Genomic DNA, 16,225 nt, shown 5'->3' on the forward strand with positions numbered 1-16,225 from the left:
TTGGTGGCCATCACTGCCTCCTGTGGGAGAGAGTTCCATAGTTTAACAATGCGCTGTGTGAAGGACTTTCACGTACTGTATCTCGTCCTGAATCTCCCAACATTCAGCTTCATTGGATGTCCATGAGTTCTAGCGTGTTAATTGCCATTTTTTTTCTATTTCGAATAGAGATTTCAACTGAGACAGCATGAAAAGCAGCATTTGCCGTGTTCTGACGCTTAGCAAACCCCCCCCCCGCATACACCCACCCGCCCTGACGGCGATGAATTTATGCCTCTCATTTTTCTCAACGCCAAGACACCCTCCAGGTACAGTTGGAACTACAACTCCCATCAGCCTTCGAGAGCGGCCCAACGCCCACTTAGGCTGCTGGGAATCGTAGTTTAACGAGCCGCCCGGGAGGGCGGCGCCAGGTTGCGCCAGCCCCGCCTCCTCCGAACACCGCATTGTGCTGGCTCTTGCCCTCGATTGGCCGACACTGACGGGGCGGAACTGGAGCGGAGGAAAATGAAAAAAACAAACAAAAAACGCGAGCGCCTTGATCCCTCTTATTGGCTAAGAGATCAGTCTATTCAAAGCGGGGCGGGGGGAGGGGGAATTGCTTGGCAAGCTACGCCAGAGGTGGGCGGGGATTGAAGAAGCTCTTTCCCTTCTCCAAGCCCCGCCCACGCAGGGGCTGTTGCTCCTCCCACGCGGGTGACGAAGGCGGCGCTGAGGCTGGCGCGGCGGCAGTTGCTTCCAAGCGGCGGCGGAGAAGGGTCGCCTCAGAAGTAGAGGATGGCGACGGTGACGGCGGGGGGCAGGACGGGCACCGCGACGGGCACCACCGAACGGCTGGGATGGTCCCTGCTGCTGCTCTTGGGGCTCACCGGCCCCGCGGCGACGCTGGCCGGCTACATCGAGGTAAGGAAGAGGAGGAGGAGAAGGGAGCCGAGAGCGCTTCCATGGCTCCCCTCACCACGCGCCTCCTCCGCACCGACCACGCTCGCCTCAGCCGGGGGACCAGGGAGGGTCCTTCGCCGGCCAGCCTCGTCCTCCCCTCCCCTCAGATCTCTTTTATTTTTAGCCTTAATTCCCCCACCTTCCAGAAATCCTCCTTATTATCTATTGATTCATTGTGTGATCCTAGGATGAGTGATTAAACTAGGTTTATTGGCTTTTATTTTATTTATTGCACCTTTTTCTTGTTGCTTCTATGCCCTCAACAACAACCCTGCGAGGTAGGTCAGGCTGAGAGGGGCAGTGACTGGCTCTCCTCCTCCACACACACATCACCACCAGCAGCAAAGGTCGCATCCAGTGAGCTTCATGGGTTCGGGGATTTGGACCCCCTGTTTTTTTCCGAGTCTAAGCCGTTGACCACTGCCCCCCCCCCAGTATCGTAGCATAATTGCTGTTTTATCATCATCATCATCAGTGATGTTCCTCACAGTAGTCATGAGAGCGAGTGATTATCATTGTCGTTGTAATTATTATTTATCTGCCCTTCACTATAAGGTCCCAGGGTTGCAACATTGAAACAGGTATTAGTAATGGCTTAAAACGACTTACAGCCCCCAACAGTTAGGTGAGTCCGAAAGATACACACCTCCAGCGTTAGAAGCCAGGGTAAATAGGGGATCGGTGCTACAACATAGTATTCAGTGTATATGGAGTGCTTCTGTGTGTCGCCAGAGCTCTCCAGGACTCGCCTTACAACACCCTTGCAAAGTAGGGCGCTGCTCCACTTTGATCCAACAGGGCTTGTCTTTAATACGGGATTTCACCTTGTATAATATGTTGACGGGTAATAACAAGGCAGCGGTGCCTGTTGGTGCTGCTGTGTACAGGTTCATAAAGGCTTCATTCGGACAGTTCCTCCAGTGTAGCATTCATGCCCTTTAAATCTGAATACTTCAAAGGACTGCGTTGTTTCCAGTTAGGATGCTTGAACTAAACATTTCAATAATAATAATAATATCCCCCTGCTTCCCCCTCCCTTTCAGGGAGTTGGACTTGATGACCCTCAGGGTCCCTCCCAACTCTACAATTCTGTGACTGCTTCTTCCTCCTTCAGATTCTGTAACTTACCTTGTCCTCCAGTGCCTATGGCTTTCTCTCTCCCCCCCCCCCAGTCTTCCAGGAATTTCTCTTGCCCGCCCTGCTTTCCTACTTCCACCTCTGTGTCCTCCATTTGCTTACAGCCATTTCCTTTCTCTCTTCCCCCACCCCGCCACTTCAACACTCCCACACTGAGCAATCCTGTCTCTTTCTGTACAATCTGCCTTAAGCAACACCCCCTTCAATCAGAGATTTTAGTGTTCTGGAGGTTTTTTTCTCTCTTCCCCACCCCTCCCAAAGGAAGAGAAAAGAGCTGCAGGGGGAGAAGATTGTGCCTCATTTTCCCCTGTCCTTAATCTATCCCTTCTCCTGGCATACCTGGCTCTCATGATGAGATAAGGAGGGAAAGGCCTAGAAAGAACCCTTGCTGAGATTTCTGCAGTGTGATGTCAAAATGTCTCACTTAACCATTTCCAGCATTGGTTTCGGATTTGCATTGTATATTTTGTGTGTGGAAAGTACCTTGCTTCTGCAGTATTTGTGGTGTTCTCAGTTCTTTCTCAACCTGGGGGGAAACACTGCTGTGCTAGAGGGTGTGTCATACTCAGCCCCTTCCTGAGCCTCCTTGGATACTGTAGTTTTCCACTTTCCTTGAAGCCTAGTGATCTCCAGTCTGTTGTTCTGCAAGCTGAGGTGTTCCTTACCTGCTTGCTTTGACAGTCTTGCTCTGTTGGATATGAAGCTGATCAGTGTGCCCAGTTTCCTCCAGCATTTTAAGTATTCTTATCCAAAGATAACGACTTGGTAGAAAGCAGTGCTGCAAAAGTAATTTATGATGTTGCCCGTATTTTATATTCTAAATCTAGCAAGCTCTTACCTCTTCTGGTGCCATTTCATAACAGGATTTTGCCTGTGTTTGTGAAAGCATTTCAGGGCTCTTGATATGTAAGGCTTCTTTCTACTTATCTGGTAAAGGGTTGGCATTGGGGGCTTAAATGAATATGTGTTTTTGCCAAACCTTTCTGGGATAAAAACAAATGGTTTTCTGTAGGAGTTCAAGAAGGGATGCTGCAGTGGTATGCTAAGAATTTGGATTGCTATCTTAAGATTGAGTCTGAAACCTATCTTCTGAGTCTTTGTTTTACCCTGGATGTGTGCTTGCAAATGCATGAGAACTGACCTCTGCATTCTTGGCACAGTAACAAGAAATGTGAGTGTCAGATTGGTCTAGAAGCTTAGAGGACAACTTTGTAGGGGGGGAAATCATTTGTTTTGTGTTATCCGCTCAATAGATCCTTGCTAAATCTTCTGGTTTCAACTGCCTATTTCATTGTCTTTCAGATTAAAGCTTTATCAGAGGATAATGGGTATTTATGAAACATTTAAATACTTGCTCTTCTTAGATGACATGGAAGACCTGCCTTCCCATCAACATTATTTTAATTCTCAAGGTCCACATTAAAACATAATACAGAAATTTCCGCACTGTAGGATGGTTTTTGGCAGAAGTTAGCTAGAGAAGCAGGATATAGCACAGGTAGTTCAATAGAACTAAGTCTACCTTACACAAATAGAGATGTATATACCCATCAATAATATAGTTATTCAAAAGTGTTCAAAAACATATTTCAGACATTAACTCAGCCTTCAAAGCAGCCCTGTAGGGATAATTTTTCATGTAATACAAGGATTATTTTTATAAGATCATACTGTTTGCATGGGAATTGCCTTCTTCACATTGCTAAATTCTACAGAATATGATCTTGAGCAAAAAAGGTTGACTCATATATTTTGCCCTTCAGAATTCACTATGAGGCTACCCAAATTCATTGTCTTCTCAAGTTTTGCTTATATGAAAATTCTTCAGATTCCTCAACAATTGTTTGCAATGTGATGGCAGTTCAGTGACAATAACTGATCTTGAAAAACCTGCCTGGAGTTTTTCTGCCAGGTTGATAACAAGACTCAATGAGGCTGGGATGTGGGATTCCAACTAAAGCCCCTCTCGGATTACTTGGCATGGAGGGGGGCTTCCTGATTATGGAATTAATCCCCTACACCTGTTAAAATCTCTTCCAACTGTGTGGCACTTCCTCTCTCATATCCGAGACAACTTCAGCTGCTTGTTTGTATCCTGTCTGGAAGCTGTATCATGTGCAGGAATTAGTGGCAAAGGCCTGCCCTATTTCCTTCCAGTATAGAACTATATATGCAAAGCAAAATCCCAACTATGTATTGATTATGTAGCAGCCATTGAAGTGGAGGCTGTAGCTAGACAGAAGGCTGCCATCTAAGCTTACAGCTTTGTGTGGTAGGTTAGCAATGGACTATGCCGTCTAAGTTCTGGACTTCCGTATTGCTATTTTAATCATGAGAATAAAGAGAGAAATTGGGGTACTTTGGGTCTGAAAACGTATTGACTAGAAAGATGGTTTATGCCCATTTGACTTCCATAAGAGGTTAAAGGTGGCCTTAATAGTGCTTAATGAAGTTTAGTTCTATCACAGAAAAAACAACGCAACAGTAGATTTGGCATCTGTCAGGTGGATTTTCTTTCACTCAATTATCTCAGATAACCAGTCCCTGTCCCCAGGACACCCATTAATCTGTTTAACATCTACGACATGTCTGTTTTCAGTTTGTGCCTCATGTTTGGAAGTGCATGTATGTGAAGCTCAGTGTTGAGTAAGGCATTCTTCATAGGTTGTTAAATGGAATGGCAAAAGAAAATTAACCACTACTTCTTAATTGCCTCTTCCCAGATAGGGTTGATTTGCTGGGTTCTACTTACTAAGACACTTCTGCCCTACATTTTGGCCACAAAGGTTCCTAAGGTAGTTTACAATGAATAAAAAAAGCCATTATCAGAGATTCAATCTATAAAAAATATCTATAGCAAGGAGGAAAATTTTCTAAGGGCTTGGTGGAATAAACTTCTTGACAATTTATCTAAGGGTCAAAAGAGAGAAAACTAGGCATGCTTCCTGAGGTAGACAGTTGGACTGTCTTGGTGCCACTATGATGAAGGCCCTGTCCATGTCCTAGTTAGCTCAACCTCTGAAGGTAAACAGGTGTGGAGCAAGGTCTTTGAACAGAGTGGGTGGGCAGGTGCTTAAGGGAGAAAATGGTTCTTCAAATCACCTGGACTCAAGGTCAGGAACCACCAACTTTCATATGGCAAGAGACAATCTGTTTTCCTCTTTTAAATGATCTTATTAGCACGAAATGGTATTTTTGCACACTGGCAAGCAGGAAGAGATGAAATGAACTCAAACTGGATGTTTACCTGCTGGACTACTAATATATTTAGAGCTGTCCTGAAATGGAAACTGGCTGCACTGAAACAAATCACTCTATTAGTGTGCCTTTGAAGGGGTCAAATTAAGATTGTTGACTATGAGCTGCGGCTCTGTCTGTGAATGCATTCTGTATACACGCTTTTTGAAACTATCTGTTTCATTTAATTTAGCACATGGTTTCTGATCTGTAAATTCACCTACACATTAAAGAACAAAATTATGTCAGGTTCCAAATTGCATATAGCAGCTCATGAATCAAATATATATATATATATAGAGAGAGAGAGAGAGAACATAGAAGCTATGCTTCATATAGCTTACCTTGACATTCTTTGCTGCAGCAGGCACATAACTTTAAAAAATTGGTTTTTAAAACAAGTCATAACAATAAACTTTAAACAAAATTAAAGATTATAATACAACTTTGTCCATTGCTTGACTTCACTGCAGATCAAGTTACATGAAAGAAATAGAACTCTGAGTAGTAGTTGGAGTAATTTGAATTAATATTCTGACCCTGTTGGTGTTTCATTTTGGAATTGCTTTTGCACATTTACATTTCTAGTTGTTACTCATTCCAATAAAATTCTTACAGTTGGAATTTTTGTTGTTATGGATGAGTTGCCTTCTGAAAGGTATTGTACATATAAGGACAGAAGATGGATGTCACACAAAAATCTAGTTTTGAGGAACTATGGTATCCTCTGGAAATGGTAACTTCCAGCTTTAATAGTGTCTTCTAAATCAGAACTTGCAATTTGTTTATAGCCTTCAGCTATACACTCTATGCATTCAACCTTTTTATAGTACACAGCTCATTGTGCTCAATTGCTCAATACGTTTTGAGCTAGTAACTTTACCCTTGAAGTCTTATAAGCAGCATATATAGCTTCTATGTACTGCTTCATTAGTTCCATTTTCAAATTGCATTAACTTTAGCCCCTGTTCTTAAAATATTCCCTTTCACATCTTTTGTTCTCTGCACAGCTTTCTCAGGTCATGAAACAGAAGAGGTCTTGAACAGGCGATCTGCTCTAAATGTTTTTGCTTGCTTACCTCTTCTCATATACTTCATTCTGCTTTGGTGCAGCATTATGGCAAAACTCTTATTACTAGTACTGCAGGTCTGCAAAAGCTACAGTCCTTATCACTCCTATCTGTAACTGTTTAAATCTTAGCAGATACAAGAATGCTCATTGATGAGGTTGAAATTATGTCTTGATTTATTTTTCTCTGTAGGAATTAGAAGGCAAAACTAATGGATCTTCTCTATTTGCTTAAATGCACAGGTGAAGACTATGGGCACAGTCTAGCCCATGTTTGTTGTATGACTGAGTTATATTCTAGCATGTATAGTCATTGCTAACTTTGGCTGGTTGGCTGGATTAAAGTCATCTGTTTAAAACTGTGTATGTGCCTGTGAAATGGATTGTACGCAGAATAGCAAGCAGATCTAGTAGCTAGCTGTTCTTAATGACTCTTATTGTAGCAGAGCTTACTGACATGCTGCTTTAGAACATTTTTTAGGTGCTGCCCACAACCCTTCACCGAATTGCAGTTTTTTTTTTGGAAAACCACTGTAATTGCTGACCAGAGTTGCAAGCTAAAAGCTGAAGTCAGACTTGACATATGGTGATGGGTTATCAGTAGTAGGTCCACCACATTTTCCACCATGATTGCAGTAGTGCAAATTGTAGGCCAGCATGTAATGCTTGCTAACAGCTGTGGTTTTGGCATGGGTGATGACAGCTTAAGATACTGTCTGTGGAGGTCAAGTGGTGAAAGAATAACCCTGCTATCTTCTAAAATGTGGCCTGTAGAGGGGAAATGGGAAGTTGAGATCTATGTTTGGTAGACTGGTAAAGCTCTGATTTTTTTTTAAAAAAGCCAAAAGTCACATACCTACCTCTAGTGGAGACAGAACTGTAGCCTCCAGGCTGGGTGCTTGCTTCTGTAACCTGGTATGGATGATTTATGCTGTTTTATCCTGTTCAGGTTGTATATTTTCTGGATGATGATTTTGTTTTTGGTCTGTTGGCATTGTTTCACTGATTTTTTACATTTTATGCTGCTTGCTGTTATCTTTAGTCTACAGCAAAGTACACCTTGTCTGTTCTTATATTGATACAGCATAGCTTGCGAACAGCAAAACACAATAAAAATGAGTGTAAAATCTATTTAGACACAATCACCTGTTTTTCCCCAAACTGTTATGTAAAATGCTATAAGATGTTTTTTCTATGTGGCAATGGAAGTGTGTTAATTTTTCTTAACCCTGCTTCAAGATATAGTCCAGGGTATTGCAAATCACTGTATGGTTTATATAACACAAACCCCTAAATGCCTGGCAGACAAAAAGGTACTAGAAATTGCAATTGGAGATCTGGTTCCCAATTAAGTACAATCACAGACAGAATGCACTGAACATCAATTTTAGATGTGCTTCAAAAGACTATCAGTTTACAGGTAATACTTAGCTACCAAATATTTTATGTTTCTCCTTTGAAAAGGTACATATTTAATCCAGTATTGTCCATGTCCCTGTTCTTGGTATTTACACATTTGATTTATTTTGATCAATTATGGTATTATTGGAGGCAGTATGTTGGATTTGATAGCAGAGGTTGACACATGGCCACCAGGATCTATATTTAGCAATTTTACTTTTCATTTGCAAAGCTCCCACCCCACCCCCATGTCTTAGTTTTGTTATCCAAAACTATAATCCGTTAGCATTTAGTATCTTCAGTTGTCAACAAGGCTATGGTCTGTTAAATTTGTGGACACTGGGAATGCAGTGGCAGTATGTGCAGTCTTTTGGGCAACTGTAATCAAGCTTTATGTATTTTTGTGTTGAAATTAATTTTCTACATTTGATAACTGGCAAGTGTAACTATTGGGCATAATTCATGTCTAATTCATTGGAGATAGTTTATTTTTGTGGTTGGCATGTATACATTTGAGTTCCTCAGTGGTCCATGTCTAAACTAATCAAATCTGACATGAATATCCCCCATCCCTGATCTTAAACTGGAAAACAGTCCAGTTTAGTACAGTGTCTTCATGCTTTTGCTCAGGGGGGAAATCTTTAAAATTATTCATCATTTTCCTAGCCATGGGCTACAAGGCCTCAAGATCATCAGTGCTATAATCAATTTGCCCTTCAGACCAGCTCATCATTGATGGGATAAAAATGCATGGTGACAGCACACTGGCTGATGTCTGAGTCTCTTTCATTGTGGAAGGAAGCTAAGACTGGTGGTATGCTTTTTCATTTTTAAAAAATCGGTCTACAATTAATTCTGTGTATTTTTGGCAAGATGTCCAGGAAAGTCTGCTTGTAAGCTTGTAGCAGTTTTTGTTTTCTAATTGCTAATTTAGAAATACCTGATTATTTAGGGACTGAGGGCTAGCATGCACAGTATTCTTTCCTCCCATGGCATCCATCACTTCCTGCATGTTCAGCTGGAAATAAGTTCATGTCCACATGTAGGCACAGCAGTGGCTAGTTGGACGGGTGGGGTGATCTTGGAAAGCCATTGTCCTGCTTTTGCCTCTTTCTGGTGAACTTGACCCCTAGTCTGACTTCTGCCATGTAAATAACCAGTCTCTTAATTTAGTGACTTAAATCTAACAATTTGTAAGGGAGCTAACAGCTTCTGTGGTTAACCATACAGACTGCAGTAGGCCTACTGCAGTCAGGATAGAACAGCAATCCAGAGGCAAAATTCTCCAAAGAAAATGTCATGTTTTTCCACTTGAACCAGGAAGCAGTAGGGCAGAGTGTACAGCATTCTTGAACTCTTCTTGCAGAATGTAAACCTCACATTTTAGAGTTTCTTTAACAACAAACCATAATCTGCCATGGTGGAAAGAATTAAGAGACATCAAAGAAGGCATGCACATCTAGATTTTAAAAGTTTAACAAATTTGCTCACAGCACATTCACTTGGCAGTTTCTTGTAATGATTACAAGAGTGCCTGCTGAAGATGTATAGACTGTTTTTCAGGATCAAACAAAACCAGTTAAACTGGCAGATTCTCTTTGCCAAGCACTGTAATTTACTTCTTAATTTTATATTGCCGTTAAGCTTTTTTCTAAGCATAGATTTGTGTTGCCCTTTGGCTGAATCATCTTTTAAGTTTTGTTACATTGTTGCCCTAGTACACACTTTTCATAGCTAAGTATGGATACCAATATGTGATTCAGAAACCTGTTAAAGGATTGGCTTGCTTAGTGATGATGTTAATACCATCAAGCTATTGAGACTTCTCTTTCGCTCAGCTACTTCCCCTGAACATCAACAGAAGTGGGTCTGGGGGAAGAAACAAATCCTCCTCACTTTTTACTTTGGTCATACAGGTGTAAATGAGAGGTTAATTCTTGTTATCAGCAGATTTATTAGTGATGGAAGGAGATGCAGAGGTTATAGGACTCTGCATTTCAATTGATATTAAGGTCGTATCTTGACCTTGGAGCCTATAAAACCACTAATTGAAGGCTCTCTTGACTGCAGTCTTCCTGTTTAGGTGGCAATGCAATTTTACAGCCAAGCTATTCAAATACAGTGGTACCTCGCAAGACGAATGCCTCGCAAGACAAAAAACTTGCTAGACGAAAGGGTTTTTTGTTTTTTGAGCTGCTTCGCAAGACGATTTTCCCTATGGGCTTGCTTCGCAAGATGGAAACGTCTTGCAAGTTTGTTTCCTTTTTCTTAACACCGTTAATACAGTTGCGACTTGACTTCGAGGAGCAACTCATAGAACGCGGTGTGGTAGCCTTTTTTGAGGTTTTTAAAGACTTTGGTGATTTTTGAAGCTTTTCCAAAACTTTCCCGACACCGTGCTTCGCAAGACGAAAAAAATCGCAAGACGACAAAACTCGCGGAACGAATTAATTTCGTCTTACAAGGCACCACTGTAACTGCAAATCTGATATATTTTAATAAAGTTGCTGTTCTTTCCGAGATGTTCTCTTTGTGGAAGTAAACCTGTCACTGTCTTCCTTTTCTCCTCTACATACTTGCATTATTTCTTTAAATACAAAGTTGCAATCAGGGCTGTATTTGTTCCTCTTGTCTTTGTGGTTGTTAGCATGATATTTAAAGTTTCATCCATAACTTTCATATAATCTGTGTTAAATTTAAATATTTTTTTTTATCTAGAAGCCCTTTATAATTGCTGAGAGAAATTTCATAGTGAGGGTTGTGGGGAAGAACCAGAAAGTGGTTCCCCAGGAATTGGGAAGTACTGTATTGAATCACTGCTCTTTAGAGCTTCCCCTTTTCACAACTTCTTCCTCTGACATTGTGGGCAAGATTTCAAAATGGTGTTTCCCAAACTTGGGTTTCCAGCTGTTTTTGGACTACAACTCCCATCACCCCTAACTTTCAGGACCAGTGGTCAGGGATGATGGGAACTGCAATTCAAAAAACAGCTGAAGACCCAAGTTTGGGAAGCCCTGTTTTTTAAAAATGAAATATATTCCTCAGAAGAACAGAGCAGATACTCCCAGTGTAACACATGCACAAGGGTTTTCCAGATTTTGTATGTGTGAAAGCACACTGATTTGCCTCTGTGGATCTATTCCGAAAACTGTGGCACCTGGAGGGTGTACACTAAAATCAGCTGTATGGGCTGCTTCATACTTTATAAATGTTGTCCATGGAGTTGCTGTATAGGAAATAATAAGTTCCTTTTCATTTGTGAAATGTGTTGCCTTCATTTTGCCAGGAATGCATGGGTCAGCAAGCAGCTGTTGATTCATGACCCCTGCACTCAAGGCAAAATAAGCATAGCACACTTCATAAGGTGTTCCTGCCCCCCCCTTCCTCAGTTTAAGTATAAATGAGTAGCTGTTTCCCTCACCTTCATTGCATTTTCACTGAACGTAGGGACAGTGCTTTGTGCTAGCAAGTAAATACTGAGTCACAGGCTCATCATTCTATTAATCCATTCAAAGCAAGAGTTAAGCCTTAAATGATACCAAGGTAACTTGTTCCTGTGTAATGTAGGTGGTGATGCCAGCAAACATATGAATATATTGACTCTAAGTCTCATTTTGTAACAAAAAACATTTCAATTGAAGTTGCCAAGCTATCAAAAGCATTATCAAAGTGAAATGAACAAAGAATCACCTTGTTGATGCAATGGCAAGTATGCCATTCAGTCTAGGGTTTATCAGTCCATGCTATACAGTCCTAAACAATATCTGCTCCATGACTTTGAGTTACTGTTTCTAGTACTTTTTCATGTAGTAAAAAAGAGACATCTATAGTCTGGAGCAGTGGTTGGCAAACACACATTTGGCTAGGGAAAAAAAGCTCATGGTTCTCTAGCTCATGGTTTTAATGTGTTATCTCTGAAATGCAAACAATGCTTACCATAATAAAAGAGAATCCCTTGCTATGGTATACTGGGTGATGAGTTTCTATAGGCCTGTGCCAGTTACAATTATCTTTGAAAGACTGAAATGCGAATTCAGCACCATTTTGCAGATCCGATATCTCATTTTGTGTTTCCACATTAACTGCCTCATGTACCTGGACATAGTTTCATAGAGGATATGACCTCTAATCAGTAACTAAACATGTAAATATTCAGAGATGTTAATTCCAGCACTGAATATGTATAATTGTTGAATAGAGTTGGCTACCCATAGTTTTTCATTGGTTTTGAGCGGGGTGTGTGTGTGTGTGTTTATAAGTGCTGGATAGCTTTTTTACTCTTCCATCATAGCTTGATCTCACCACTTTGTGACCACTGAATTTGTTAGTTTGGAGGTGATGTGGCTGCCCAGTTATAGTGTTTGCCTTTAGCTTCCTGTTAAGGCTAAGAGTTTGCTGAAATCCTGGGGTGCTGGGCATTTTAATTAAAAAAGGTTGTCTTTTATTTATTCTCCCACCTTTAGAAGTGAACTGGGGGGACGTGAGACAGGTTCTTTTCAGTTGTAGCATTGTGTTTTTGGAATTGCTTCCTGAGGGAGACTGCCTTGTCCTGCTTGCTTTTCCCTAGCCTTTAAAGCAAGCTTCTAAAACCGGGGTGGGGGTGGGGGGGTGGGAGCAAACATTTTCAGTAGGGGGCCAGTCCGCTGTCCCTCAGACCTTGTGGGGGGCTGGACTATATTTTTTTTTGGGGGGGGGATGAACAAATTCCTATGCCTCACAAATACAGTGGTGCCCCGCAAGATGAATGCCTCACAAGACGGAAAACTCGCTAGATGAAAGAGTTTTCCGTTTTGGAGGTGCTTCGGAAAACGAATTTCCTATGGGCTTGCTTCGCAAGACGACAATGTCTTGCGAGTTCCTGCTGGCCCCCCCCTTTTCTAAGCCGCTAAGCCGCTTATCAGCTGATCCGATCAGCAGATAAGCCGCTAAAAGCCGCTAATCCGCTAATCCTTCAATGGGCTTGCTTCGCAAGACGAAAAAACCGCTAGACGAAGAGAATCACAGAACGGATTCTTTTCACCTTGCGAGGCACCACTGTAACCCAGAGATGCATTTTACATAAAAGGACACATTCTACTCACGTAAAAACACATTGATTCCTGGATCATATGCGGGCAGGATTTAGAAGGCGATTGGGCCGGATCCGGCCCACAGGCATTAGTTTGCCTACCCATGTTCTAGATGCTGGCATTCTATTGTTTCTATGATGGTGCAGCATTATGTGTATTTTTCTGCTGCCTTTATATTTCATTGCACTATTCCTCCAAGTTTCTGAGGTTCAGAGGTAAGTGCGGACGGGGAACCCTAAAGTATTCCAGAGTAGAGTTTTCCTTTTAGAAGTTGGGTTGGGTTGAGTTGAGGGGGCATAGTCACTGGTAGGATGACAGGTGTGTGAGAATGAGAGAACCAATGGATGAACAAATATTTCTGAGTACTTGGTGAGGGCAAAGATGTTGAAAATCATGGTTTGGCCCTGGCTGTTGGGAGAAAGATAATCCCAAGATCTTTCCCAATTGATGAATGTTTGTGTGCATAATGTGATTGTAGTAGTAATAGTAATAATAATAACAATAATTGTTGTTGTTGTTTTGTTGTTGTTGTTGCGTAATGTGATGGTAGTAGTGGTACATACAGTGGTACCTCGGGTTACAGACGCTTCAGGTTACAGACTCTGCTAACCCAGAAATAGTACCTCAGGTTAAGAGGTTTGCTTCAGGATGAGAACAGAAATCGTGCTCTGGCAGCGTGGTGGCAGCAGGAGGCCTCATTAGCTAAAGTGGTGCTTCAGGTTAAGAACAGTTTCAGATTAAGAACGGACCTCCGGAACGAATTAAGTTCTTAATCCGAGGTACCACTGTAGTAATAGTAATAGTAACAATAACAATAATGGTTGTTGTTATTATTATTATTAATTTGTATGGTTAGATTTGCAGTGCCTGCTGTGTCAGCAACAGACAGACTCATATTATCTACATAGATCAAGCAGAACTGCAGCATATCTTAGTCACGTTCTTTTAAAAGTTCTCATTGCAAAAGAGAAGTCCTAGTTTTGAAGCAGGATGCCCACAGTTGAAATAATCTAGGTCAGAAGCAAGGAATACCCAGGAGTCTAAAGACTGTTCCTGGTACTCACCTTTTTAAAGTAAGTTATGAACTCCTTGTAAAAAAACGTTTCTGGGGATGCTGAACGATTGTTAAATGTTTTATTACATTGCAGGGGGGAGCAGGGAGCAGACTCCTTCCAAAAAGTGCATAACTCTAAAACAAAGGCAACTTCTTTAGCTTTCTTTGTGGATTAAACTTTCATAATTCCTGTGGGAAAGCGGTAATTTATCATCCTATAAGACTAATTACAGAGGTTAGTGGGAGGAGGAGGGATAGGTACTAATCCAGTCAGAGTAATTACCATGACCTTGAATGAGTCCTTTGGCTTTGCACTAAATTCTACCAGTAAAACTGATCTGTTTATCTAATGCACATATGTATCAAGATTTGACATTGCTTCAGTCAAACAGGAGTCATCTAAATGCATGCAAAAAGAAAATAAACTCCAGTAGCAACATGCACATTTAAAGGAGTATCACTAACTTTGATACTACATAAAAAATACCATGGCTTGACAGTTAATTTATTTGATTATTCGTGTTGGGACAAATCTTGTATCTGATGTCCTGGTACTGTCATATTCCTTGGATATCCAAGAAGATTGAGGAATTCAAAGAAAAATATCTTTTTGCTTACATTTAAGTAATGTACCAGACTGTTTTTGCATACCTACAAATTACTGTTTTATGGTGGCATAAGTTGTTGTGAACAAGAGCCCACCTCATCAGATGTTTTGGTGCACACAATTTACACTCATGCACACAGGCAAGAGAAACAAAATATAAACATGTCAATGATATACATGATTAGAATGTCATTTTATGGGTTGAACTTAATTTTTGCAAATTTATTCAGTGACAGGTCTTCAAAATATGTTTTTGGATGTGAGGAATTCAAAACTGCTATTACTTTTGTGGTTGGACAACATTTAGCTTGGTAAATCTATGTTTGATTTAAAAGCGCATAAACTGTATAGAAAAACCAAAGAATTTTTACTTTACCTTCTAAAAATGTCAGGTAATGTTCTTAAAAAATTAGTTTTTCTGCATAAAACATGTCCTGATAAGTATACAACATTACCTTGTAATCATAAAACAACATTAGGAAGTAATTACATCAGTTAATAAGAAATATAAACAAGTTTCATCAGGTTTTTTTTAGTCAAGTTTAAGTCAAGTCAAGTTTAAAATTATTGGAAATGTCACAAAAACATTCAAAAGTAAATATGTAGTTATTTGCCAAGTAAAACTAAACTATATTAATGTAAACACAATATCTTTTGAATTCCCAAGTAAGGTTGCAACTTTTTAGCACCCCTCATTTTGGGAATTTGAAATTTGAAAAATTCAATATGCCCTAATTATGTATGGTGTCCATGCTGAGGAAGCAAAACATATTTTAACAGTGCAGTATATATCCACAGCAACTTTATTGTAACAATTATAATTAGAAGTACTAGTAGATTTCCATATTGATAGACTATATTGAAGAAAAATGCAGCCATAACGTTCCCAACATCCACTTCTGAAATGTAAAAATCCGAAAGGCTGATGCATTCTTCCAAGGTATTTTTCTGTCTAAGACTACAAAATAAAATGGAGTACAGCTGAGTTTCTTACACATGACTGTGCTGCCTCCTAAAAGGCATTAAGATTGGGTGATGGTAGCATATTCCCTTGAACCTTGATGTTGGCCATAGAGTGGATCTGTGCACTAGGGCTTCCTATAGAAATCGGGTGAAACGAATTCCAGGAAACCAGAGAAGTATGCTGTTATGCACTATTTAAATTCAGAGTCAAGACAGTGGCTGGTATTATCTAGGTGCACCAGATCTGACTACAAACAATAATTATTCCCCTCTTGCCTGAGTGTGTTGTTGCATATACTAGCTTTTAAAAAAATAAAAAATACTAAAGCTTAAAAGAGTTGCTCATCTTTAGATCTATGGCTTGCTATGTTAGGCATTAATTAGTCTTCCTGAGCTCCAGTCATCTAGCTGCTGAATAAAGGCAGGAAGAGCAACTAGGAAAAAACAGTTTGAAGCACAATGCAAAATTCTTTCCACGCCAACAATAATTTCAGAAGACTGATGGATTAAAAACCTTCTACATCTACCTCCTTAGTCCCATCCTAAAAGGCATGCACATCACAGGTGAACCATATATGAACCTGAAGCATGTGTGAACTTGATCTACTGTATTTGTGTAAATAATAATAATAATAATAATAATAATAATATCAATATCCAGTGAATGTATGACTGTGACCTCAGAGATTAAAGTCTACAGCCAGGAAAGGTTTGTAGTCTTGTGTGTTCTTTCTGCCTCCCAGTGT

The 16,225-nt window shown here is 40.6% G+C and overlaps 1 protein-coding gene across 7 annotated transcripts in view; it reads left to right on the forward strand.

The window, feature by feature from the left end:
* Positions 1–388: 388 nt before the first annotated feature.
* Positions 389–16,225, forward strand: part of APLP2 (amyloid beta precursor like protein 2) — a 55,241-nt gene continuing 39,404 nt past the window's right edge. For 6 of the 7 annotated variants that reach the window (XM_083479244.1, XM_083479246.1, XM_083479247.1 and 3 more), the window contains exon 1: positions 575–903. In XM_083479244.1, coding sequence (XP_083335370.1) covers positions 778–903 — 126 coding nt within the window. In that variant the 5' untranslated portion in view covers positions 575–777. Of the gene's footprint in view, positions 904–16,225 lie in introns of all 7 variants that reach the window. The other variant, XM_083479245.1, reaches the window with a different exon arrangement.

Source organism: Podarcis liolepis (genome assembly GCF_965112155.1).
Source record: "Podarcis liolepis genome assembly, chromosome: 16".
Lineage (NCBI taxonomy): Eukaryota > Metazoa > Chordata > Lepidosauria > Squamata > Lacertidae > Podarcis > Podarcis liolepis.